The sequence below is a fragment of the Oncorhynchus masou genome, chromosome 5 (assembly GCF_036934945.1).
Source record: "Oncorhynchus masou masou isolate Uvic2021 chromosome 5, UVic_Omas_1.1, whole genome shotgun sequence".
Taxonomy (NCBI): Eukaryota; Metazoa; Chordata; class Actinopteri; order Salmoniformes; family Salmonidae; genus Oncorhynchus; species Oncorhynchus masou.
The window spans coordinates 63,581,056-63,607,585 of NC_088216.1; the positions used below are offsets into that span (position 1 = coordinate 63,581,056).

Consider the following 26,530-nt stretch of genomic DNA (forward strand, 5'->3'; position numbering starts at 1 on the left):
GAATCAAGCCTCTATTCATGCATGCAGCCACTCAGGCCTACAGCAGAGAGTGTGGAACCCCAAGGGGGAGTTGGTGATGATTGCCTGGCGGTTTTTTGATTATATGAGGTCCGCTCTCTTGTTTTGTCAGGGATTCTTATTGGATTTTGGACTTTTTTAGAAGTTGGACTGCTATTCATGACTCACTCAGAGTGTGTTGGTGAATAGGCTATGTCGAACTCAGCCCTAGCAGACACTATAGACTGTGAGTAAAGGAAGACCACCAACATACAACAACTGCTCAATGTGCCCCCTCCTAATGACCAAAAACCTTGTACCATTCTGTCCATTCAGTGAAGATGAGTTTTAATGGGGTCACCTTGTCTCCTAATTCAACAGTCAACTGCTGTATTTCATCCCTTCATTGGGATTGAGTGTGTCATTGCTAAGTCCCCGACTCAAGCATTAGATCAATCATCATCTTATACAAACCCTCAATTGTCAAGCGATGCACAGTCTTTGAAAGTCTTTTTTTCCCTTGTCTGTTCTCTGCTGATGAAAAGATCTCTGTTTTAGAAATGGTTTGATGTTCTAGAGATGACATTGTGAACCCATTGCGGTTTGTGGTGTCTGAATCTGAGGGATATTTAAAAGTGAGGGAGGAATATAGACAGGATTTGAAAGGATATTTGATTTTAACTTTACACTTTGCTGAAACTGCCTGGATTTGCTAACAGGTGCGGATATCAGAGCTAAGACGTATTACAGGAGAGTGTTCTGTGTCTTCTAAAATTATTCAGAAATTCTACAAAGACTTAAGCATGAGCAAGTAACTCTCCTATGCTACAGTACATTTTCTAAACGACCATCCACCCTCTCCACCTGTGCTATGTTAGCCGTTAATTGCTGTGACCTACAGACTTTACTGACCTTTAAATGGACACCTCTTTCTCTCTAGGTGGCTAGTGGAGAAGATGTCTTGACCCAGATATATCTTATTGACTATAGATGCCCACGTGTCTCTCTCTCTCTCTCTCTCTAGGTGGCTAGTAATTGAGTATCTTACTGACCTTACATACCTAACTTCCCTCTCTGTAGGTGGCCAATGGAGGAGTATTTAAATGTCTCTCTCTGCAGGTGACTAGTGAAGGAGTATTTTACTAACCTTTATACCCACTTTTCTCTCTAGAGGTGGCCAGAGGAGGAGAATATCTTACTGACCTTGGATACCTACCTTCTCTCTCTGCAGGTGGCCAGTGGAGGAGATGCTACCCAGGGGCAGGTGGAGATCTTCTCCCTGAACAGACCCACACCACGCCCAGTGAAGAGCCTCCAGGTGGGGGCCCCAGTGAGGTGTCTGGAGTATGTGCCTGAACCCAGCACCCCAGAGGAGATGGAGGCTGTGGCCCTCAGGAGCTCTACTGGGGTGGGGAACACCATTTGTCTGGGACTGGATGATGGAAGGTGAGGTCAACACAGCTTTTAGAGAAATTGCCAAATACAATGGTGTAAGTTACATTTAAGTAATGTGGATGGATGCATGGATGGATGATGATGATACAGAAATATTATTGTATTTATTATTGTTGGTCACCACTATTATCCTACTTACAAAGTCTATTTGTTTTGACAGAGTCATATTCTGTATCACCATGCAGTATAGTATGTTAGGTTAATCTCAAGACGAACAAAATCTGTCAATAGTAGATGGGACGAAGAAATCAGAGTTGATTTCATACACCTCAAATCCTGGTGCTCAACCATATCTTATTTTCCCATCTACTGTTTATATTTTCAGATTTTACTGCATGTAATGGAGGAATAGTTGAATCTCAAACTGTTACAGTCCTGGTGATTACATTACTTTCTAAGAGAAAACAGTCCTCCTGCATCTCATATTGCCAGTTGACTGTAGTTATTTTCCTCTGCAATTTGTTTGGTAATCATTTGGGCACCAGAATAAAATGAAAAGTGTGCAGTTTATTTGTTTATGTTGACTCATTCACTATATGTGTCCTGAGAGGAGGGAAAATACAAAGTGTAATAGAAGCACAATTTCAGCATTTATTTTTGTGGAACACAATTGACTGTCAACTAGTTAACATTCTCTTTCGAGAAATACATACATTTTTACAAAGGTGTGCATTTGTTCATTGTAAATTTAGGAAAAATGTGCAGAACAGTCAGTGAAGTTCAGATGGAATCTTAAACACAAGAAAGAGCAAGGGGCTGCACACACATTATAAGGTCCAAAGTGCCCAGTTACATCAAGGTACTCAGTCTTCATAAATGATATTCATTTATCATGTACAGTGTACATTGTTCCTGCTCCTTTTGCCACCAGCATCCTGGTGTATGGCAGTGTGGACACTGCAGCCCAGTGCCTGTTGACCCTGTGTAACCCTCAGCGCTGTCCTGTCCTGTGCCTCAAACACTCCATCAACTTCCTGTTCGCTGGGCTCAGAGATGGAACCATGATGGTGTATGGACGAAGTAATGGTGGTAAGGTCTTTCCAAGGTCTCCCCCTGTATGTCAGGAAGATAGTCATCAGATTTCAATCCAAAATGACAGAATTCTTGAATCATCACATTACTAACATAGCAATTTATTTAATGTTAGCTACATAGAAGTATATGTTTCAAGCCATCACCAATATAGCAAGGAAAGCAATCACAGCACAATTAAAGCAGGAGAATGGAATAATTTTATAATTACGTTACGCCACTAATGCTCTTAGCTAGTCATTTGTATTAATTCAGGTAATCATTTCATTCACTCATTAGCCTACTGTAGCAACAATGTTTAAGCATTGTATTGTATGAAATGTGACATTAAAATGGAATAGTTATTTTGACATTAGACATTATTAACATTATTAAAATGGCCTTTAATTAAGTAATCAATCATATTAGTAGTGCAAATATTAATCTTATTGTTTCCTAGTTTCAATTTGTACATCTTTCAAATTCCCATGTATGTCTCTTTCTTTTGCAGTGAATGCCTCCGTGAGTGTGTGAGAAATATAATTTCTGTCATGCGTTCAGTCTGCATGAGTAGACGTGCTATGAGTGATAGGATTTTCAGGGAATCCATCAAGTGGATGCGTTTGCAAAAGGCCAATTAATTTCAGACAAGCAACCTTGGAAGATATTTTAAATACTTAAAGTACCTCTTTTCATGCCCATTCTTGGTGATCTTCGCTACCAGTTAGTGTAAGGAAATGACTCCTGAAGTCACCATACAGTGGTTGGTGTGCTCGTGTTGTGGTCAGACAGGCATATCATAGGACTAGGAGCACCATCTCAACACTCATTCTCCCAGTAGGTCATCACAGCCTGCGGTAGCACATTGGCTGCCCGGTTGCTGTGTGGTGAGTCTTACCTGGCTGTGTCAGTGTGGCTGCCTGCATCCACCCAACACTCTGCTGTCCTCTCACCTCCAGCCAAGCAGAAAGGATGATTAATTACGCCAGTGTGCTGCGTGCCGATTAAATATTACTATTCATGTTATGTAAAATAAATAAATAATAAAGAGGTAGAAGACGGTGAACAAGCTCTGGAGTGGAGCATGGATGGGGCCAGGCAATGTTTGTGCATTCTGCACAGCTGTTAAAGATTGATGCCCCTGGATGGCACACTGCTGCCTGGAAACCATGTCTGCAAGAGTAGGAAAATATCAAGTCTTCACATGGGATTTCTATCAAAATGCATATGAATAGCCTGCCCAGCACATTGTTGCTTAGCGGAAAATCCCAATTTCTTTTCTCATATAAATATAATTCATACAGTTCATAGAGTTGAAGGTCTGGGCTTCAGAAACTTATTTAGAAAATCTTTTGATGGTCTGAACCCATTTTTGACCATTTTCCAGTGTTTTGCGGTGGTGCGTGTGGTAGAGCTGTGACATGGCCAAGGCTTGTGCATGGGGCTAGGGGGACTTAAAGGAAAGTGAATTAAAAAATGTGGAAGAATGACATTTAGAACACGCCAAGCAATTAACCTGAGGAAGTCAGAAGGCATTGTGAAGCTATTCTGATTTGAAAGGCATGAAATAAACAACTCAAAATGTTAATTAAATGTCTGGGCGCACTTCCTTCTTTAATTTTGCTTCATTAAAGCACAGCAAAGGAAAAGCTTATGTAAGGTGCTTCATAATGCACTGCCAGGGTAGCTGCAATGGGTGCCCTGTGTTTACAACTCAAACCAATAATGTCTGCTTCATTTTCACACCGACGGGCGGAAAAAATGAAGTGGCGATAAGGAGGTTAGGAAGCTGATTAAATTGTATGGCAGTTGTTAGCATTTGGATGTTAGGAATGCCTTTTTGTTTAGTCTCAAAGTATAGTCCATAGACACTTTGTTTTCATCAAATTGTGATTCATGCTGGTTTTTGTGTGTGTGCGTGTATGTCTCTGTGTGTGTGAGTGCATGCTTAGTTGCACATGCACGTGTGTGAAACAGTAAGTGTAAGTATTTTCTTGTGTTTTCACTTCGGAATATTTGTCTAGAGAACACCAGGGCAAGTTGCTTGAGTGTAAGTAGAAGCAATGTAGTTTAATTGCCTTGCTCAAGGCAACAGCTGCTGAATCACCACACTGCGCAGTCAAACGGAAAGTTTTGCATGTATTTAAAACATAATCATAAACTGGCGATAACAAGTCATGATTTTGTTAGCTGTTTGAGCAAAACTTTGTTTTCTTCTTAGTATGGTAAGAGTTTAAAGGGTTCTGATTCTGAGAATTTGTTGTGTTGTCTTCTCAGGTGAGCTGTGGGAGCCAGACACCTGCAGGACTGTGAGTGTGGGCCCGGAGCCTGTGCGAACTCTTCTGGTACTGGAGGACTCTGTGTGGGCCAGCTGTGCCAACTCTGTGACCGTCATCAAGGGCTCCAGCCTTTCCACTCAGGTACAATAGGAGATGCACCAAGTGCTTTATAGTTTAAACAACAGCACACAAATACAAGCCTCTCGAAATGCTCCAGGAAAGCATCTTCACCTCCATCTTGCATCCTTTTCACAACTGCTTAAGAGCAGAGGCTCATGCACAGAATTTTCTCGACAATACACTGTCCTTTCCTTCACCTAAACACACTTTATGTTGGAACTATAAACTATATTGGAACTCAAAACTCCTTGAGTTCTACATTGATACTTTGACCTAAAGTATTTGTGGGGATGTTGGCATCAGAATGTGTTTTCAGGCAGCAGTGGATCTTTATGCTTGTACACTTTCCTCCCTGTTCAATTCTCTGGAGATCAGAGCTTAGCCAGCTGAGTGACCACGCAAAGGAGACAAGGTTCTGTCTGGCTCGTCCCAGCGTATCCCCTCTGCATGGTGAACAGGCATGTGTGCTTGCGTCGGTGCTGGTTGCACCTCTCTTAGTGGGGGGGTGTCAGGATCGTGATCGCTCAGACTTACCCCTCTTCTACTTTAGCGGTCTAGCCCGCTTGCCTAAGTCAGATCAGCCTTATTGTCCTCCTCCCCCCACTCCTCCTGTGTGTGTGCTTGAAGGGACCCTTGTGTGTGCTCTGCATTATGACAGAGCTCCGGGAATGACCCATGTGCCCTAAAATAAAGAGAACTGTCATCAGAGCCTAACCAGGCAGGACTGTGAGGATGCAGGGCATGGCATGACTCCCTCAGGGCATGGCATCCCTCCCTCCCTCCCTCCCTCCCTCCCTCCCTCCCTCCCTCCCTCCCTCCCTCCCTCCCTCCCTCCCTCCCTCCCTCCCTCCCTCCCTCCCTCCCTCCCTCCCTCCCCCCTCTTCTCTCTAGAAGAGAGGATGATGCTTAGTCCCCCCTCCCTCTCCTCTCTGTCCTACCCATGCCCACTCCCCTCCTTCCTCCACCTCCGTGGCTGTGGATTTGCTCCTCCTGAGAACAGACACCTTGTCACCCAGTGTAATGCAGGGCTAATGAGCTGTTCAGGCAGTGGGGCTTTAGCGCTGGGTCTTTAGCCTGCAGTGATTCTCCCCTCTGCTTATGAAGGACTTGGTGCTGCTGTTTGTGTGACAGAAGTGCTGGGTGGAAGGGGCATTTTAACTCTGTCACACTGCTACCACTCTCATGGCTGTAAGCAATGCAGAACTCATCTCGCTAATACCAGTGTGTCAATTGGGTGAACAGTTGTTGCCATCAGTTATTTGACACCATCCATTTTTAGAAGAGACCTTAGTACCAAATATCTGCTCTGATAGGCTCTCCAGGCAGTATCCAATTTTGTCAAGGCTGGCAGTCATGCAGCCCTGTAAACAGATCTCACTTCCACTAACCTCTTCTATTCAATTACCCTACCAGTTAATTCATTATTATTACAGTAGCTATGGCATTGTTTTACATTTGGCCTCACTGGGATACAGGGGACAGATCAAATTGAAAGCAGTCAGATAATGACATATCCAGTGAAACATATGCTAGACAAGGTGTCATGATGACTGGGTGTCAACTAATAATTAGCCTGTTAATTAACAATTTGTCTGTTCATGCCAAAATCACAGATTTAAACCCGCCCCATGATTTTCTAATGGTTCACTGACATTTTCAATGCTCTTTTAATTATGATTTTTTAAAAACTTTATTTGTATTTAGTTAGTCAATTCTTTGAAATAGGGCTCTTTGAACTTAAATATTTTATAGAATTTAATGGTTGCACTTGAAAATGGAAGGGATGCGATTTCCTCTCTTCCTAGGTGGAGCAGAGCAGGCACCTTCTGCCGCGGAGTCAATTAAAAGAGAAAACACATCAAAGGGTTCTCTCCTCTCCCCACTCTCAAACAAAGGAGGTCCCTCTGGCAAGAGCACACAAACAGGTGGTAATCCCCGTCCTCCGGTGCACAGGGGGGAGCACCCCTCCTCAGCCGTCTCCCTGACTAATCTCTCATCCCCGGACTCATGAACCGAGAGTGATAGGAGCGGGGAGACGATGCCAGAGCCAGCCCCTGTCATGGTGCAGACCTCGGGGGGTAGCATGCCTAACTATGATAAGGCGCGCTGCTCTTCCTCAGCTACTCATTAAGAATGTGTGCCTGAAACGCCTCCTCTTTTGCTGTGGTCTTGAGAAATTGGAGGGTGGGAGGAAGATGTATACTGACACAGTAGAAAAGATGCCCCTGTCTGTGAAACATTGGTGCAGTTCATTACAATCTCAAGAGAGACACGCTATAGCCTTTTCTGGGTTGGTGCAGGGTTGTTAATTTCCAGTCATCTGGCCGACTTGGGTTTCGTGAAAGAGCTCTAAAGAGGGGTACTCAAACCTACGCTCAGGCATTCTATTAGTCTTTTGTTAACAAGTAATATCCGAATGTAATTTGTTAATGGTGTTCATGTGTAATTCACTTTGTATGATTATGTCTGAGCACATTAGCAGTGTTGTCCATGGATACAGTGAACTAGAACTCCTGGAGAGGGGTTCTTATGACATGGATGCACGATACTTTATGCATTTGTTTAATGAAGTCATACTGTAGATCTAGGATATTATAACTTCATTATGGATTGGATGTCTACGTACAGAGACATACATTTAACAATGTGCAGAGCAATGGTAAAGAAGCAATTACAGACAGTAACATCACACTTTATATGGTAATCAGTTATCCATAGAAACATATTATAGATTTCCAGATTTCTGTAAGAACCCCCCCCCCCCCCACCCCGGACTGGACCCAAGTACCTCAGTAGTTTTTCCCATTATCATCATATCTGACAGCAGAGAAAGCCAACCCAGACAAAATCCCGTCTCTAATCTTTTCATATCAAATTCCTGACAAGGCATCTCACATCTGTTTTGTTGTATTTAGACCAAGATGTCTGCATGTAACATTGATCGGATTCATAAAAAACTCAGGTCTACAGTATATTTCATTTAAAAGACCAATGTCAACCGGGTCTAAATGGGGCTATACTGTTTATTTTAACTACATGTTCTGTGTAAGCATTTGCTTGGCAGCTCTATGCCAATTCTCTATGCCTAAGTCCCATCTCTACTATAGTTTCCAATACAGTTATTCACTGCTTCTCTCCTTCTCTCTTCCAGAGGTTTGAGGTGCACCCAGAACCCATGGTGAGCGTGGCCCATATGGTGCGGGCTGGAGGAGGAGTCTGGATGGCCTTTAGTGAGGGCTCTTCTATTCGCCTGTTCCACACTGAGACACTGGAGCATCTGCAGGAAATCAATATCTCCACACGAGTATCTTTGCACAACCCAGGTACAGTTCAAAACGCCTACACTCGGGTTGCTATAGGGATTCGTCTTGACCTCCTCATTCCGGGGGTCATCTCCACACGTCTTTGCTAGGGTTCTGTCACAAAATCTATTTTGTCATGATTCTGACCTGCTGTATTTGTGGGGTTAGGAGGAAAACATATGGCATACATTAGTTCATTTTTGGGGGCCCTCATTGTACAAGAGCAATGAGATGGCACCAATTAAGCCACGTCGATACTGCACTTCTCGCTGGAATGATATTCTGGTCTTGTCTTGCTGGAGCTGCTCCTTTGGCCCTGCACTCCGGGACTGACCTGAATAAGTAGCCATCTAAAGACCCTGAGAAGCTCCGATGGAGCCATATGGTGAGAGGCAGGAATTCACAAAAGTACAATCATTGACGAGCTGTTACAATGCTGCCAGACAAAGGTTTTCATTGCACGAGTTGCCATGGAAGCACTCGTCTTTCCTTCAATATCCTGGCAACACTTGTATTATGCCAGGTTTGTTTTCTTTTTACCTGCGTCTCTATTTTCTTTTCTTCTCTCTCTCACGCTTTCTCTCATCTTATCTGTCTCTCTTTTATTTTATCTCTCACTGCAGCCCCTTTAAGATGCTGTATACATTTTCCTCACTCTCCATCTTCCTTCATGATGAATGAAATATTTATCAACCAATCCAGGTATTTCCAGTGTTAGTATGGGGGAGTCAGGGTAAACACGTCGGACTGGCTGAAACAGAAATGAGCCTGTTTCAGGGTGGTCTTTCCACACATTTTATCAATTTGATTCAATATCAGTCCAGGGACCCATGGCCCACGGAGCCATTACAGCCTAAAATCCTGCGGCCTCAACTCAGTCAAGCCTGTGCTCCCTTTCTCCTAATGCTGTCTGGATTTATTCAGTTTGATATTCTGCACGTAAAAAGGACTGAGGATCAGAGTCAGACAGAACTCAAAGGAGAGAAAGGCAGTGCACCAAATCAAGCTTCAGCAGCCGGACACAGGGAGTTTTTATTTAACCAGGTAGGCAAGTTGAGAACAAGTTCTCATTTACAATTGCGACCTGGCCAAGATAAAGCAAAGCAGTTCGACACATACAACAACACATGGAGTAAAACAAACATACAGTCAATTATACAGTAGAAAAATAAGTCTATATACAATGTGAGGAAATGAGGTGAGATAAGGGAGGTAAAGGCAAAAAAAGGCGAGAAGGATCGGAGGACCAATATGCGGCGTGGTAAGTGTCCATGTTTCTTTTAATAAGAAATACTCAACATGAAGACAACTGATACAAAAACAATAAACGTGAACTGAACGAAAACCAAAACAGTACCGTGTGGTGAAAAAACACAGACACGGAAACAAACACCCACAAACAAACAGTGAAACCCAGGCTACCTAAGTATGATTCTCAATCAGAGACAACTAATGACACCTGCCTCTGATTGAGAACCATACTAGGCCGAAACATAGAAATCCCAAAATCATAGAAAAACAAACAGACTGCCCACCCCAACTCACGCCCTGACCATACTAAATAATTACAAAACAAAGGAAATAAAGGTCAGAACGTGACAATAGCAAGTAAAACACTGGAACGGTATATTTGCAGTGGAAGAATGTGCAAGGTAGAGATAGAAATAATGGGGTGCAAAGGAGCTAAATAAATAAATAAATAAATAAATACAGTAGGGGGAGAGGTAGTTGCTTGGGCTAAATTATAGATGGGCTTTGTACAGGTGCAGTAATCTATGAGCTGTTCTGACAGCTGGTGCTTCAAGCTAGTGAGGGAGATAAGTGTTTCCAGTTTCATAGCTTTTTGTTGTTCGTTCCAGTCATTGGCAGCAGAGAACTGGAAGGAGAGGCGGCCAGTTACTGTCAACAGGTCCATTGTTGTTGTCCTCTTTCAGAAGTTGGATGGAGAAGGAAAGAACAAAAAGAGACATGGTTCAGAAAGCCCAAACTTGTCTTTCTCCGGTCAAAGTTTTTTTTTTTTTTTGAAATGTCTTCTTTGTCAAGTGCCTATCGGTCAAGATGTCTAGACTTTATATAGTTCGGTGAACCTTAGGTCATTTCCTCCCTACTCCAGCACTTCCTGATGAAATATGCAGGATGTTTGAGAATGAGAGAGGGAGGCAGGTTGGCCTCAGGGGAAGTTAGGAGACAGGGCACGAAGGGGGTTTGGGGGGCTAGGATGAGGGGTGGTTAGAGGGCTCCTGCTTACTCTCTCTTCTGCTGTTCCTCTGGATACACATGAAACATGGAATACGGATACAGTTATTACAGATCAATGCACTTCCATTCCCATCTGCCTCTCCCTTAATTTTGATAGGACAAGAATTAATGATCTACTGCCCAAATCCTCGCCCTTTAATGTGCTGCTCCTCATCGGGGGGGGGGGGCAAGCTCTAGGAGGGGTCTTGTTGGTTCCAAACGTCTTCCATTTAAGAATGATGGCGGCCACTGTGTTCTTTGCTGCAGAAACATTTTGGTACCCAATTCCTTCGGCCTCTTGGCTTGGTTTTTGCTCTGACATGCACTGCCAACTTTGGGTCTTTAAATAGACCGGTGTGTGCCCTTCCAAATCATGTTCAGTCAATTGAATTTACCAAAGGTGGACTCCAATCAAGTTGTAGAAACATCTCAAGGATGATCAATGGAAACAGGATGCACCTGAGCTCAATTGAGTCTCATAGCAAATTGTTTGAATACTTATGTAAATAAGGCATTTCTGTTTTTTTTATTTGTAATAAATGTGCAAATATTTCTAAAAACCTTTTTTCACTTTGTCATTATGGCGTATTGTGTGTAGATTGATTAAATATTTTTTAAATTTAGTCAATTTTTGTACAAGATTGAATTCTTCACTGTGCCTTTAACTCTGTCCTGATCCTCTGAGATATTTTTCCTAAATACCTCGCTCTCTGCAGAAGCTTAACATGCACCTCAGCGATGCTGCCTCAACTCCCTCCTTGCACAGCACTGCTGCTGCTTCCAAACATGGGCTGTGTTCATGCGTGATGAAATGAATCAATTAAGGCGCTTTCTAAGCACTCAAGCGAATCACACGTCATAATCTGAGCGTGACACAGAACAACCATGTAAATGCAGCTCTTTATGTAAATTAGCATTCTCTCAGTAGTGATCACATGACTGATGTTGTAATTCAATGAGGTGGTTGCCGTGGATATTAAGTCAAACTCTACATATCAGGACCACAAGAGCCGATAAGCCAATGACAGAGACCAGAAAACCATAAACATCATGTATTGGCTCCTATTCTGTGTGTAATTTCACAATCATACCGTTTGCATGTACAGTTGAAGTTGGACGTTTACATACACCTTAGCCAAATACATTTAAAAACTCAGTTTTTCACAATTCCTGACATTTAATCCTAGTAAAAATGCCCTGTCTTAGGTCAGTTAGGATCATCACTTTATTTTTAGAATGTGCAATGTCAGAATAATAGTAGAGAGAATGATATATTTCAGCTTTTATTTCTTTCATCACATTCCCAGTGTCAGAAGTTTACATACACTCAGTTACTATTTGGTAGCATTGCCTTGAAATGGTTTAACCTGTGTCAAACGTTTCGGGTAGCCTTCCACAAGCTTCCCACAATAAGTTGGGTGAATTTTGTCCCATTCCTCCTGACAGAGCTGGTGTATCTGAGTCAGGTTTGTAGGCCTCCTTGCTCACACATGCTTTTTCAGTTCTGCCCACAAATGTTCTATACGGTTGAGGTCAGGGCTTTGTGATGGCCACTCCAATACCATGACTCTGTTGTCCTTAAGCCATTTTGCTACAACTTTGGAAGTATGTTTGGGGTCATTGTCCATTTGGAAGACCCATTTGCGACCAAGCTTTAACTTCCTGACTGATGTCTTGAGATGTTGCTTCAATATATCCACAATTTTCCTGACATCTATTTTGTGAAGTGCACCAGTCCCTCCTGCAGCAAATCACCCCCACAACATGATGCTGCCACCCCCTTGGGATGGTGTTCTTCTGCTTGCAAGCCTCCCCCTTTTTCCTCCAAACATAACGATGGTCATTATGGTCAAACAGTTCTATTTTTGTTTCATCAGACCAGAGGACATTTCTCCAAAAAGTACGATCTTTGTCCCCATGTGCAGTTGCAAACCGTAGTCTGGCTTTTTTATGGTGGTTTTGGAGCAGTGGCTTCTTCCTTGCTGAACGGCCTTTCAGGTTAAGTTGATATAGGACTCGTTTGACTGTGCATAATGATACTTTAGTGCCTGTTTCCTCCAGCATCTCCACAAAGTCCTTTGCTGTTGTTCTGGGATTGATTTGCACTTTTCGCACCAAAGTACGTTCATTACTAGGAGACAGAGAGATAGAACGCGTCTCTTTCCTGAGTGGTATGACGGCTGCGTGGTCCCATGGTGTTTATACTTGCGTACTATTGTTTGTACAGATGAACGTGGTACCTTCAGGCATTTTGAAATTGCTCCCAAGGATGAACAAGACTTGTGGAGGTCTACAATTCTTTTTCTGAGGCCTTGGCTGATTCCTTTTGATTTTCCCATGATGTCAAGCAAAGATGCACTGAGTTTGAAGGTAGGCCTTGAAATACATCCACAGGCACACCTCCAATTGACCCAAATGATGTAAATTAGCCAAGCAGAAGCTTCTAAAGCCATGACATCATTTTCGGGAATTTTCCAAGTTGTTTAAAGGCACAGTCAACTTAGTATATGTAAACTTCTGACCAACTGGAATTGTGATACAGTTAATTATAAGTGTAATAATCTGTAAACAATTGTTGGAAAAATGACTTGTGTCATGCACAAAGTAGATGTCCTAACCGACTTGCCAGAACTATAGTTTGTTAACAAGACATTTTTGGAGTGGTTGAAAAACAAGTCTTAATGACCTAAGTGTATGTAAACTTCCGACTTCAAATGTATACTGATAACTAATGCCCATTGTACTGAAAGTGCATGGAAACACAACAGCACAACACGCATAACTGTGTACTGTTGAATGATACTAATAACTGACGTTATGTAAACATACTGTATGTGGTGCCAGAAATAATAATGCGGTTTTAACAACAATAACCGTAACATGAGTTATTGTTTCATTTCCATAATGCTATGAATACAGTACTTCGTACGGATAGGTGGGACAGTTGCGTCTCACTTGGGCAAAAATCAGGGAAAATGCAGCACGGCAAATTCAAAAAAATTATATAAAATCAAGATACTCAGTTAAAGCTACACTCGTTGTGAATCCAGCCAACATATCAATTTTTAAAAAGGCTTTTCGGCAACAAAAAGCATAATAAGCTATTATCTGATGATAGCACCAGCAGCAAACAAAGAGGATAGCATATTTCAACCCTGCAGGCGCTACACAAAAAGTAGAAATAAAATATAAAACATGCATTACCTTTGACAAGCTTCTTTTGTTGGCACTCCAATATGTCCCATAAACATCACAATTGGTCCTTTTTGTTCGATTAATTCCATCCATCTATATCTACAGTGCCTTGCGAAAGTATTCGGCCCCCTTGAACTTTGCGACCTTTTGCCACATTTCAGGCTTCAAACATAAAGATATAAAACTGTATTTTTTTGTGAAGAATCAACAACAAGTGGGACACAATCATGAAGTGGAACGACATTTATTGGATATTTCAAACTTTTTTAACAAATCAAAAACTGAAAAATTGGGCGTGCAAAATTATTCAGCCCCTTTACTTTCAGTACAGCAAACTCTCTCCAGAAGTTCAGTGAGGATCTCTGAATGATCCAATGTTGACCTAAATGACTAATGATGATAAATACAATCCACCTGTGTGTAATCAAGTCTCCGTATAAATGCACCTGCACTGTGAAAGTCTCAGGGGTCCGTTAAAAGCGCAGAGAGCATCATGAAGAACAAGGAACACACCAGGCAGGTCCGAGATACTGTTGTGAAGAAGTTTAAAGCCGGATTTGGATACAAAAAGATTTCCCAAGCTTTAAACATCCCAAGGAGCACTGTGCAAGCGATAATATTGAAATGGAAGGAGCATCAGACCACTGCAAATCTACCAAGACCTGGCCGTCCCTCTAAACTTTCAGCTCATACAAGGAGAAGACTGATCAGAGATGCAGCCAAGAGGCCCATGATCACTCTGGATGAACTGCAAAGATCTACAGCCGAGGTGGGAGACTGTCCATAGGACAACAATCAGTCGTATATTGCACAAATCTGGCCTTTATGGAAGAGTGGCAAGAAGAAAGCCATTTCTTAAAGATATCCATAAAAAGTGTTGTTTAAAGTTTGCCACAAGCCACCTGGGAGACACACCAAACATGTGGAAGAAGGTGCTCTGGTCAGATGAAACCAAAATTGAACTTTTTGGCAACAATGCAAAACGTTATGTTTGGCGTAAAAGCAACACAGCTCATCAACCACAACACACCATCCCCACTGTCAAACATGGTGGTGGCAGCATCATGGTTTGGGCCTGCTTTTCTTCAGCAGGGACAGGGAAGATGGTTAAAATTGATGGGAAGATGGATGGAGCCAAATACAGGACCATTCTGGAAGAAAACCTGATGGAGTCTGCAAAAGACCTGAGACTGGGACGGAGATTTGTCTTCTAACAAGACAATGATCCAAAACATAAAGCAAAATCTACAATGGAATGGTTCAAAAATAAACATATCCAGGTGTTAGAATGGCCAAGTCAAAGTCCAGACCTGAATCCAATCGAGAATCTGTGGAAAGAACTGAAAACTGCTGTTCACAAATGCTCTCCATCCAACCTCACTGAGCTCAAGCTGTTTTGCAAGGAGGAATGTGAAAAAATTTCAGTCTCTCGATGTGCAAAACTGATAGAGACATACCCCAAGCGACTTACAGCTGTAATCGCAGCAAAAGGTGGCACTACAAAGTATTAACTTAAGGGGGCTGAATAATTTTGCACGCCCAATTTTTCAGTTTTTGATTTGTTAAAAAAGTTTGAAATATCCAATAAATGTCATTCCACTTCATGATTGTGTCCCACTTGTTGTTGATTCTTCACAAAAAAATACAGTTTTATATCTTTATGTTTGAAGCCTGAAATGTGGCAAAAGGTCGCAAAGTTCAAAGGGGCCGAATACTTTCGCAAGGCACTGTAAATGTCAATTTATAAATTGCGTTTGATCCAGAAAAAAAAGCTTGCAAAAAACGCAAAGTCACTAGAAATGATTTCAAAAGTTGCCTATAAACTTTGCCAAAATATTTCAAACTACTTTTGTAATACAACTTTAGGTATTTTTAAACATTAATAATCGATCAAATTGTAGACGGGTCTTTCTGTGTTCAATACAGGAATGAAAACAAACCAGCGATACCTTTCACGTCTTGCGCAACTCTCAACAGTGGACCCAGTTCCTACTTCTTCATTGCACAAAGGAATAACCTCCGCCAAATTCCAAAGACTGGTGACATCCAGTGGAAGCGGTAGGAACTCAAAACCAGTTCCTAAGAAATATCGTTTTCCAACGAGAACTCACTGAACAGAAAAAAATATTCTGAACGGTGAGTCCTCTGGGTTTTGCCTGCTACATAAGGTCTGTTATACTCACAGACATCATTCAAACAGTTTTAGAAACTTCAGAGTGTTTTGTATCCAAATCTATGAATAATAAGCATATCTTATATTCTTAGCGTGAGTAGCAGGAAGTTGTAATTGGGCACGCTATTTATCCAAAAGTTAAAATTCTGCCCCCTAGCCCCAAGAGATTTTAACAAAACTCTCATGTTTCCCTATTCCTATGTCATAGGCCAGAAGAGCATGCGTGTCACCAGCCTGCTCCTCTGCCAGGGGCTTCTGTGGGTGGGGACTGCCCAGGGAGTCATCATCACCCTGCCCGTGCCCAAACTGGAGGGCATTCCCAAAATAACAGGTACAGATGAGGGGAGGAGGATATTAAGGTTTTCACTATGACAAATTATCCATTATCAAAATGGGAATACTAATTGCTTCTGGGGATATGTATGTCAACATTGTGCTTTTCTGGTTGTGTCTTTGTCCTGCAGGAAAGGGGATGACCTCTCTGAATGCCCACTGTGGTCCGGTGGACTTCCTGGTGGCCACCTCCAGCACCCTGTCCGCAGAGCTGCTGAAGAGGGACTCTGTGGGGGATGGACCCGACTCTGCCTGCGGAGGGGAGGACCGCAGTGACTCCTCCTCCCAGGAGTCTCTTCAGCAGTCAGGCTGCTCCCAGGGGGAGGGGCGGGGCAAGGGTCGGGGTGTGCTGCTACAGTACAGGCTACGCTCCACGTCGGGGTTGCCGGGGCGAGCACTGACGGCACGGGGCGACGAGGCGTCTGACTCCTCTCTGGAATCTTTGGAACAAAGACTGGAGGACGGCTCCATCTATGAGCTCAGTGACGACCCTGAGATGTGGGTGCGGGGGCGCCCCTGTGAGCGAGATAGGGGGCGTAGGGACAGGGTGACCTCGGCCGCGGTCATATCCGGGGGCAGGGGCTTCCAAAGACTGAGGGAAGGGACAGCAGAGTGCACGGGTGTGGAGACTTCAGAAACAACCCTGATGGTATGGCAAATGCCACTAACTGTGTGACCTGGACATCAACATTCATGCAGTGTAGAGTGGAGAAACAGCTCTTTATCCCCGAATCCTCTCCATTCAATAATGACAGGAACTTGAACCATGTGAGAGAAGTGTGTTAGTGCTGGCACAGAGCACAAGGCCAGGCAGATGGCTCCTTGTGTGGGTTCAGGAACTCCTGCATGCTCCATCTGAGGAGACCTGCTGGTGGCCTGTGAGGCATGGGGCACTGACATCCCATTGGTGGCTCTGTGTGTATCCTCTTCCTCAGCCATAGGCCCAGGGCATTTCTTGTGACAGCTTAAACTAGTCCTCTCCCCTCCTTGCCAAAATGGATATCCCGAAATCAAGCGTCATTAGACTGACTGTGCTCACCTCACACACATTTATCTCTCACAGTTGACAGCATTCCTCTGTAACAATGGACCACATTCCTTTGAGAGCGACCGTTTGTTGAATTTACCATGCTGCAGTGCTGGAGATGGACATCTTTTATCTGATCCTTTGGGAGAGAACCCATCAGTTTAGAGCTGAGAAACTACTGTTGGTTTACGAAGGACTTATTTAGTTCTGTTAGTTCAGTAAGCCTCGTGCTCACTCCCTGGCAATGTGAAATATGTGAAATGTCTGTCATAGTGTGTCACAATTGAATCTGTGCCTCTAGGAAATTAAAGTGTGTTAGACACTGACTATGAGTCCTTAATCGTCTGATGTTTTACAGTATACTGCATAAATATGCGGGTTATCTGAGGTATCATTGACAAAGAGGATTCCTAAGAGGGAATAGAAGGCAGATGTGTCCTGGTCTACATCAGTTTAGAGGTTTTAACTTTAAATGTTCCTACTCGCATTACTGCAAAATAGATACCATACTGTAGATCTTTATTGTCGATGACAAAGACATTGTACATTGTTAATTTTAAGTTAGTTAAGCAAACATATAGGCTCACAATTATTTAACCTTTGTTACACATCAAAAGGCCTACTGAATTAACTGTCTCCTTTCCTTCACTTCCTTTGTGAAGCCATTGCCATCGGTGGTCTGGTGTGCTAACAGAGACATGGTATTATCCTGCCCTGTTCCTGTTTCTATTCTTCCACAATGGAAAAGACCTTTGACAACATCTTTGAAAAGTGTTCATTTACAAATTAATTGAGATGTTTGGCTATGAATGCATGGCATTGAAGTGTTCTTTTAAATTGCCTGAACTGCTGGATGGAAGTGATGGTTGATTACATATTTTGTCACGACTTCTGTAGAATCTGTTAATAATTCCAGTTACATCTCCACATCTGACTACTCTATTTCATCCCAGTTGAAGGCCATGCTTTCTATGGTTTTGAAACATTCTTTGTCATTTTACTTAATCTCCCTGGCATTGACAGACAGCAGCTTTTCAATAGAAAACACAACTCAATACAGAGCGTTGAGGTGTTTCTATCCAAACGTACACATGAGAAAAGCTGTTTAAAGCATACTGTCAAAAACCACAGAACCTATTTAGTGTTTCTATGATAATACTATTCCACAACACTTTTCTGGAGGTCCCCAACAAGTCAAGGTTATTTGGATGTAGCCAGAGGGTATGATTGAGTAACCTTTATGTAGTATAGATTATTCATCCACAAACACTACCTGTATGTACAACAATTGTTTCAGTGGTTTGCCTTTCCCACTGCTGGGGTGTTTGCTCAGACGTTATTGCACCATATATCTTAGTGTGTTTCCATCTCTCTCATCCATTCACACTCATTATTATTTGATCTATTCAAACTCCTAAATGGAGATTGTCCATTATAACTTCACACTCATACCGACCATACTGTCTGTTCTTATAAAACCGATTTGTGCAGCTTTTTGAAGCTTCCCTTAATTCAACTTTCATTCACATAACTGAAAATAATGTGCACTTATAATACTAAAGACTTCGACACACCTGTGGTAGAGGAAGAGGCTTGTGATGAGTCGGCTGGTTTAACTTTTGATTATGATGAAATAATTATGTGACTCAGTTGTGTACGTTGATAGAGTGAGAAGTCTTTAACATTAGATTAATAATGTTAAGTTACATTGCACATATAAAACATTGCTTTTCTCCATTACATGTCAATTCCAATGTCCTATTGGTACGTTACTAAACACATGCTTACATACTGTACTGTAAAAGTGTTTCATCATTCATGTGTAATATGGCAATGTTAAATAAATACTTCATAGTGATAACATGAGTCTAATTATCTTTTGTGGGACTCAAATTAAGGTTGGTGTGCTGATTTGAAGATTTACAAGTCTGAACCAGTTCAATGACCCACAAACCATAAAATATGTCAACATTTTGACCCATTTTGTGAAGCCTAATAAGAGTCTGTCTGTTAGAGGCCACTGTATCCAATCCCTTGGCTCATCCCCAGATTTCTCTGGACCCAGACTTCACATTTCTCTGTTCGTACAGCCCATAGCAGTATGGTCTAACCCAGTATGTTGGAAAACTGGACCTGGTGTGGCCCTCTGTGCTCAGTCTGCCCATATGTCTCCACACCTAGGGTTGCAAAGGGAGTGTATATTACTGGAAACCTTCTAAATTTACCAGTAAACTAACAGAATTGTATGTAATCACAAGACATCAAGTGGCCCGTTTGGGTACTTCAGATAATCACAGGCATCTGTAATTACCTCTGGCCCTCTTATCACATAAAATATATTACATCATTAAAAAAGGGTAGTGGCTCCTAATGTGTGACAGGATCTTTCATTTCTGAGGCTCCATATCCAGTGCGCAAATTCTCCCAGTATCTCACAGGAATTTGGGACTTCACTCATTTTCTCATGCTGAAACTGGATTAGATACATACCTGTAGTTAAATCCAAGTTGAATGACAAAAAGGTGATATTCACAATATCACAAAACAAGACAACAATAGCCACTACACTGTCAAAACATGATTTTGTCATGACTATGGTGTAGCGACATTAGCTAGCTAGCTAATGTTAGCATAGCGTCTGCTACTTGATAATCAGCTCGCATTAGCTGCCTAGCTCAGCCTAGCTAGCACCCGCCCAATGGAAATTGATGCAACCCTGCTGGGTAAGTGGCTATCCTGATGACCAGTGGTGACAGTCAAATCAAATGTATTTATATAGCCCTTCGTACATCAGCTGATATCTCAAAGTGCTGTACAGAAACCCAGCCTAAAACCCCAAACAGCAAGAAATGCAGGTGTTGAAGCACGTTGGCTATGAAAAACTCCCTAGAAAGGCCAAAACCTAGGAAGAAACCTAGAGAGGAACAAGGCTATGAGGGGTGACCAGCTCTCTTCTGGCTGTGCCGGGTGGAGATTATAACAGAACATGGCCAAGATGTTCAAATGTTCATAAATGACCAGCATGGTCAAATAATAGGTCTGGGACAGGTAGCACGTCCAGTGAACAGGTCAGGATTCCATAGCCGCAGGCAGAACAGTTGAAACTGGAGCAGCAGCACGGTCAGGTGGACTGGGGACAGGAAGGAGTCATCATGCCAGGTAGTCCTGTGACATTGTCCTAGTGCTCAGGTCCTCCGAGAGAGAGAAAGAGAGAGAATTAGAGAGAGCATACTTAAATTCACACAGGACACTGGATAAGTACTCCAGATATAACAAACTGACCCTAGCCCCCCGACACATAAACTACTGCAGCATAAATACTGGAGGCTGATACAGGAGGGGTCAGGAGACACTGTGGCCCCATCCGATGATACCCCCCGGACAAGGCCAAACAGGAAGGATATAACCCCACCCACTTTGCCAAAGCACAGCCCCCACACCACTAGAGGGATATCTTCAAACACCAACTTACCATCCTGAGAAAAGGCCGAGTATAGCCCACAAAGATCTCCGCCACGGCACAACCCAAGGGGGGGCACCAACCCAGACAGGAAGATCACATCAGTGACTCACCCCTCCTAGGGATGGCATGAATGAGCCCCAGTAAGCCAGTGACTCAGCCCCTGTAATAGGGTTAGAGGCAGAGAATCCCAGTTTAAAGAGGGGAACCGGCCAGGCAGAGACAGCAAGGGCGGTTCGTTGCTCCAGAGCCTTTCCATTAACCTTCACACTCCTGGGCCAGACTACACTCAATCATATGACCCTCTGAAGAGATGAGTCTTCAGTAAAGACTTAAATGTTGAGCCCGAATTTGCGTCTCTGACATGGGTAGGCAGACTATTCCATAAAAATGGAGCTCTATAGGAGAAAGCCCTGCCTCCAGCTGTTTGCTTAGAAATTCTAGGGACAATTAGGAGACCTGCGTCTTGTGACGGTAGCGTACGTGTAGGTATGACGGCAGGACCAAATCAGAGAGATAGGTAGGAGCAAGCCCATGTAATGCTTTGTAGGTTAGCAGTAAAACCTTGAAAATCAGCCCTTGCCTTGACAGGAAGCCAGTGTAGGGAGGCTAGCACTGGAGTAATATGATACATTTTTTGGGTTCTAGTCAGGATTCTAGCAGCCGGATTTAGCACAGTGAGGTCCTTATGAGATTCAAGGCTTTAATCAGTGTCATCATGCAGAAATTGCAAGAGAAAATATTTGATGAGCTAAGTTAGCTCGCAAGACTGCTATGACAGTTACCAGTGGGCATGCAGAAATGCATGATGACACATTGTATCGAAGTCAAGAATTCATGCAGAACTGACTGCCTCTGGACTTCCCCATCTAGCTAGCTAGCTAGCCAGTAGAGAGGTACAAAAACACCGGTACATAGATGCATAGCTCATACAATTATATTTTGTTCAAGTCAATGACAATACATGTTGCAAAGTAAATATCTGCATCAAATATATCTCATTGCACTGCATGCTAGTCCATAAAATATCTAGTTGTGTTCTTTTTGTTTTATAGGAAAGGGGACTCACCCAACCTAAAGCTTGTGAAGGGGGATACACGTTTATGATGGAATTGGCCGAGAATGAAAAACCCAGTGACCACTAGATGTCCTCGTATACCCATATTTACTGTAGATCAAATGGACTTGATTTTTCATCAGTACTGTTTGAATGACAAGCCCATTCAATCTATTTTGTGTATCTATAATCATATGTATTTTTTGTACTCAGCAGGAAGGGGGCCTACGTACTTCCGAACATTTGTGTTCATGAATGGTTTAATGTAAGCTTGGTTGCATCCCCCATTTTAATGTGTAAGAAGGCATTTGATATCACAAAGTATGCTGTATTTCCATTTCTCCTGGCTTGCCATTTAGTTAGCCCAGCCTCACCCTAGAAATACAAATCAGTTGTCAAATTAATTTAAAGAGAAAATACATAGTGTGTACTGTGTGTCAAACATATCCATAAGGATTCTCCAAAATATGTTAATATACAAATAATATGCAATAGTGACATTTGACACCAGCGCAGAAAGTGGACTCTATCAGTGCTTAATTTGTAAAAATCGGGAGGTCCCAGAACAAATTGTGAGCTCGAGAACGGAGAGTGATCTAGGAGGCTCTGAGGTACCTGAAGGCATGAGAAAAAGAGTGACAAACACAACTTAGCAGTTCAGAAGACGGAGTAAACAGCCATGTAACCTGCCATATGCATAGCCTATAGTAAGCAATACTCAGGTATGTGGGCAGTGGGGCTTCCACAAGTCTGAATTTCATATAGCCTTATTTTCAAGACATCAATGTACAGAAACATTTGTAGACATCAAAACACCTGCCATATGCATATGCACAGATACACATCTGTGTGGCTTACAAGACTCAAATTTCATATACATTTCAAGACATCATAGTAGCAGTAAAACAAACGTCACAATTTCTGAATATACACTACCGGTCCGAAGTTTTAGAACACCTACTCATTCATGGGTTTTTCTTATTTTGACTATTTTCTATGTAATAGAATAATAGTGAAGACATCAAAACTATGAAATAACACATATGGACTCATGTAATAACCAAAAAAGTGTTAAACAAATCAAAATCTATTTTGAGATTTTTCAAACAGCCACCCTTTACCTTGATGACAGCTTTGCACACTCTTGGCCTTCTCTCAACCCGCTTCATGAGCTAGTCACCTGGAATGCATTTCAATCAACAGGTGTGCTTTCTTAAAAGTTAATGTGTCATTTCTTTCTTAACTTCTTGGCGCACCCATCCCATTAGCGGGATCATTTGTCAACATCCACTGAATTGCAGAGCGCCAAATTCAAATTAAATGACTAAAAATAATAAATTGTCATTAAATCACAAGTGCAATATAGCAAAACACAGCTTAGCTTGTTGTTAATCCACCTGGCGTGTCAGATAAAAAAAAGCTTTACAGCAAAAGCTATCCAAGCATTTATGTTAGGACATCTCTTTCAGCAGACAAAACATTACACACAGCAAGCAGCAAAGTAGATTGGTCACGAAAGTCAGAAAAGCAATAAAATGAATCGCTTACCTTTGATGATCTTTGGATGTTTGCACTCACAAGACTCCCAGTTACACAATAAATGTTCCTTTTGTTCCATAAAGATTATTTTTATATCCAAAATACATCCATTTGGTTGGCGCATTTTGTTCAGAAATCCACAGGCTCGAGCGGTCACGACGGGGAAATTCCAAATAGTATCCGTAAAGTTCGTAGAAACATGTCAAAGTTTTTTGATAATCAATCCTCAGGTTGTATTTACAATAAATAATTGATAATATCTCAACGGGTCCATAGCTTTTTCAATAGGAGAGAGAGAGAAAATGTCTGCTCCATGCTGTTGCTCATGCTGTCACGGTTTTCTTCTATCTCCTCCTCTGATGACGAGGTGTAGCAAGGATTGGACCAAAATGCGGCGTGGCTATTTAGATTCATGTTTAATAAAACAAATAAACAAACACTACAAAACAAGAAACGTAATGTGAAAACCGAAACAGCCTAAACTGGTGCAAACTAACACAGGAACAATCACCCACGAAACACTCAAAGCATATGGCTGCCTAAATATGGTTCCCAATCAGAGACAACGATAAACACCTGCCTCTGATTGAGAACCACTTCAGGCAACCATAGACTTTTCTAGATAACCCTACTAATTCACAATCCCAACACCTACAAAAAACCCAAGACAAAACACACCACATAATAAACCCATGTCACACCCTGGCCTGACCAAAATAATAAAGAAAACACAAAATACTAAGACCAGGGCGTGACACATGCAAAACTCTGCTGGCACCCAGCCATCCACTGACGCGATGTGATGGTTGTCGCTCATTTTTCAGATGTGTGCATTTCCAAATGATGTCCAATCAATTGAATTTACCACATGTGCACATGTGCAAACATTTCTAGAAACCTGATTTCCCTTTGTCGTTATGGGGTATTGTGTGAATAAGGGCTTTTATAGAATAAGGCTGTAACTTAACAAAATGTGGAAAAAGTAAAGTGATCTGAATACTTACCAAATGCACTGTATAGTGTAGGCCTTAAATTTTCGCAAAGATCCTATACGGTTGGTTATGGGAAACGATATCTAATGAGCCAATTTATATTTTCTGCAAAAAACTACCACCTGTCTCTAAAAATGCGCTCTCTGTGAATAAAGTGTTCCAAATCTTCCAACAGATCATTCATCTCTCATTCCATTTCCCATTATATCAGTTATTTTTTCACGATAATAATCTATATAAAGTACAGTATTTCAACAATGGTTTTACTTTCACGTGTGCCTCAAATTTAACAAATTACTGTACTTTACATAGATAATTATCCTAACAAATGCACTGATGAGGTGAATTAATACTTTATGTATATAGCCTGTCAATAATTGTTGCATGAATTCACAATGGAAATACAATTCAATGGAAAAATTATTTAACTATTACTCTCACGATTATACAAATATATTTCCCCAATTTCATGCTTGACAAGCAGTTCTCTTATTCCACCACTTGGCACTGTGTGTACGCATGGTCATGTCTGTGGGTAAATGTACACACACTCAAGCAAACGTTCATGTTGATAAATCTCACACTTTGCGTGGATATGATCCCACGCATTAGTTTACTCACAGATTTGTGCCTACACATGATTGATTAATGAGGCCCCAGGAATGTTTCACAATGTTGTCTCTCATATGGTTTGCATGTCAGTCCAGGATGGGGGAATATGATCACTACAGGTGTTCCTCAATTTTTAAAAATACTTACACTGGATCATGGGTAGAATATCCTTTCAAATACTAGTGTCCTGCACTCAAAAGCACTTGTGGTTTAATTATTGTGTCCATTATCCACATTGGCATAAGACATCAATGTACTTACTGTCTAATATGTATTCTCTTCCAGAACGCTCTCTGGTTTTTAACACTCCCATCAAGCCACTGTGACTGACAGTAATGAAAGGACACATCAATTATATATGCTCTGTTAAAGTCTCCTGATATACATGCAATAGTGTTTAATATGAGTGCCACTTGTTTTCACTGTGTGAATGCCACCAGTTTTAGCATCACCATCTTTGGTAAATGGATTATCATGAAACATTCAACTGATATGGGCCATTATGCCAAACTGCCAACATAAAAACACGTTTTCTGACTACACTGGCCTTGTTTCAATAAAGTAGATAGATGCACAAAAAGTATCTCAGCTAACGAATCAATGAATTAGTGGTCCCCACATCTGCCCTTTGAGTGTTATTCTTTTCAAGGGAACATACACTTCTCATTCAGAACAGCAATACACACCACAGCCTTACGGCAAGGCACTAGGGATCTTGCAGTAGATGTTGATCAACTATCAGCTGATCAAATGTTTCCCTCATTGCAGCCTATTCTCTGCAACATAATGCATTGAGTTACAATTCCACAAACACAAACCTAGGCAGAAGAGAATGTATCCTAAAATAGGAACATAATGCTGGGAACAGAATGCTGATCTGATAAAGCTCTGCTGAATTGCAGCTTTTACGTGGGTCAGCAATAGAACGCATCCTTCCCTGGAAGCAAAATGACACATTGAGAAAAAGCCCAAAATGCTGTGTAAGCTTTTTGCTGTCAAATAGAACTCAAACAGTACTGCTTTATGTGTGTCCTTATTTTCCAGGGGAACTTCAGATTCCCCTTTGTAAAGCATTCTAAAGATATTTCTGCCAATTAACCCCTGCCCCAGGGGAGATCTCCCTATCTTGAGCCCCAGCTTTGCGCCTGTGCAGCTGGCAGCGTCACTCTCCCTGTGTCTCAGGTATAATTTGCATGGCTCGGTCAAGGCTAAACTGGAACTGATGAAGCAATGCAGTTTGGAGGTCTTCTTGCTTTATCTGTTGGCTCCTAAAAGCTGAGCGTATTTGCATTGCTTTTAACTTCCGCTAGCTCGGCAGCACACATGATAAAGGAAGAACAAATCAAAATCAAATCAAATCAAATTTATTTATATAGCCCTTCGTACATCAGCTGATATCTCAAAGTGCTGTACAGAAACCCAGCCTAAAACCCCAAACAGCAAGCAATGCAGGTGTAGAAGCATGGTGTCTAGGAAAAACTCCCTAGAAAGGCCAAAACCTAGGAAGAAACCTAGAGAGGAACCAGGCTATGTGGGGTGGCCAGTCCTCTTCTGGCTGTGCCGGGTGGAGATTATAACAGAACATGGCCAAGATGTTCAAATGTTCATAAATGACCAGCATGGTCGAATAATAATAAGGCAGAAGAGTTGAAACTGGAGCAGCAGCACGGTCAGGTGGACTGGGGACAGCAAGGAGTCATCATGTCAGGTAGTCAATTTGTAAGTCGCTCTGGATAAGAG

The 26,530-nt window shown here is 42.0% G+C and overlaps 1 protein-coding gene across 1 annotated transcript in view; it reads left to right on the plus strand.

Moving 5' to 3' along the window:
* The window catches only part of arhgef10la (Rho guanine nucleotide exchange factor (GEF) 10-like a), a 117,272-nt gene extending 98,287 nt beyond the window's left edge, over positions 1 to 18,985 (plus strand). The window contains 6 exon segments of the mRNA XM_064966416.1: positions 1,229 to 1,443; positions 2,324 to 2,481; positions 4,741 to 4,883; positions 8,014 to 8,185; positions 15,979 to 16,101; positions 16,235 to 18,985. Coding sequence (XP_064822488.1) covers positions 1,229 to 1,443; positions 2,324 to 2,481; positions 4,741 to 4,883; positions 8,014 to 8,185; positions 15,979 to 16,101; positions 16,235 to 16,779 — 1,356 coding nt within the window. The 3' untranslated portion in view covers positions 16,780 to 18,985.
* Positions 18,986 to 26,530: the final 7,545 nt, after the last annotated feature.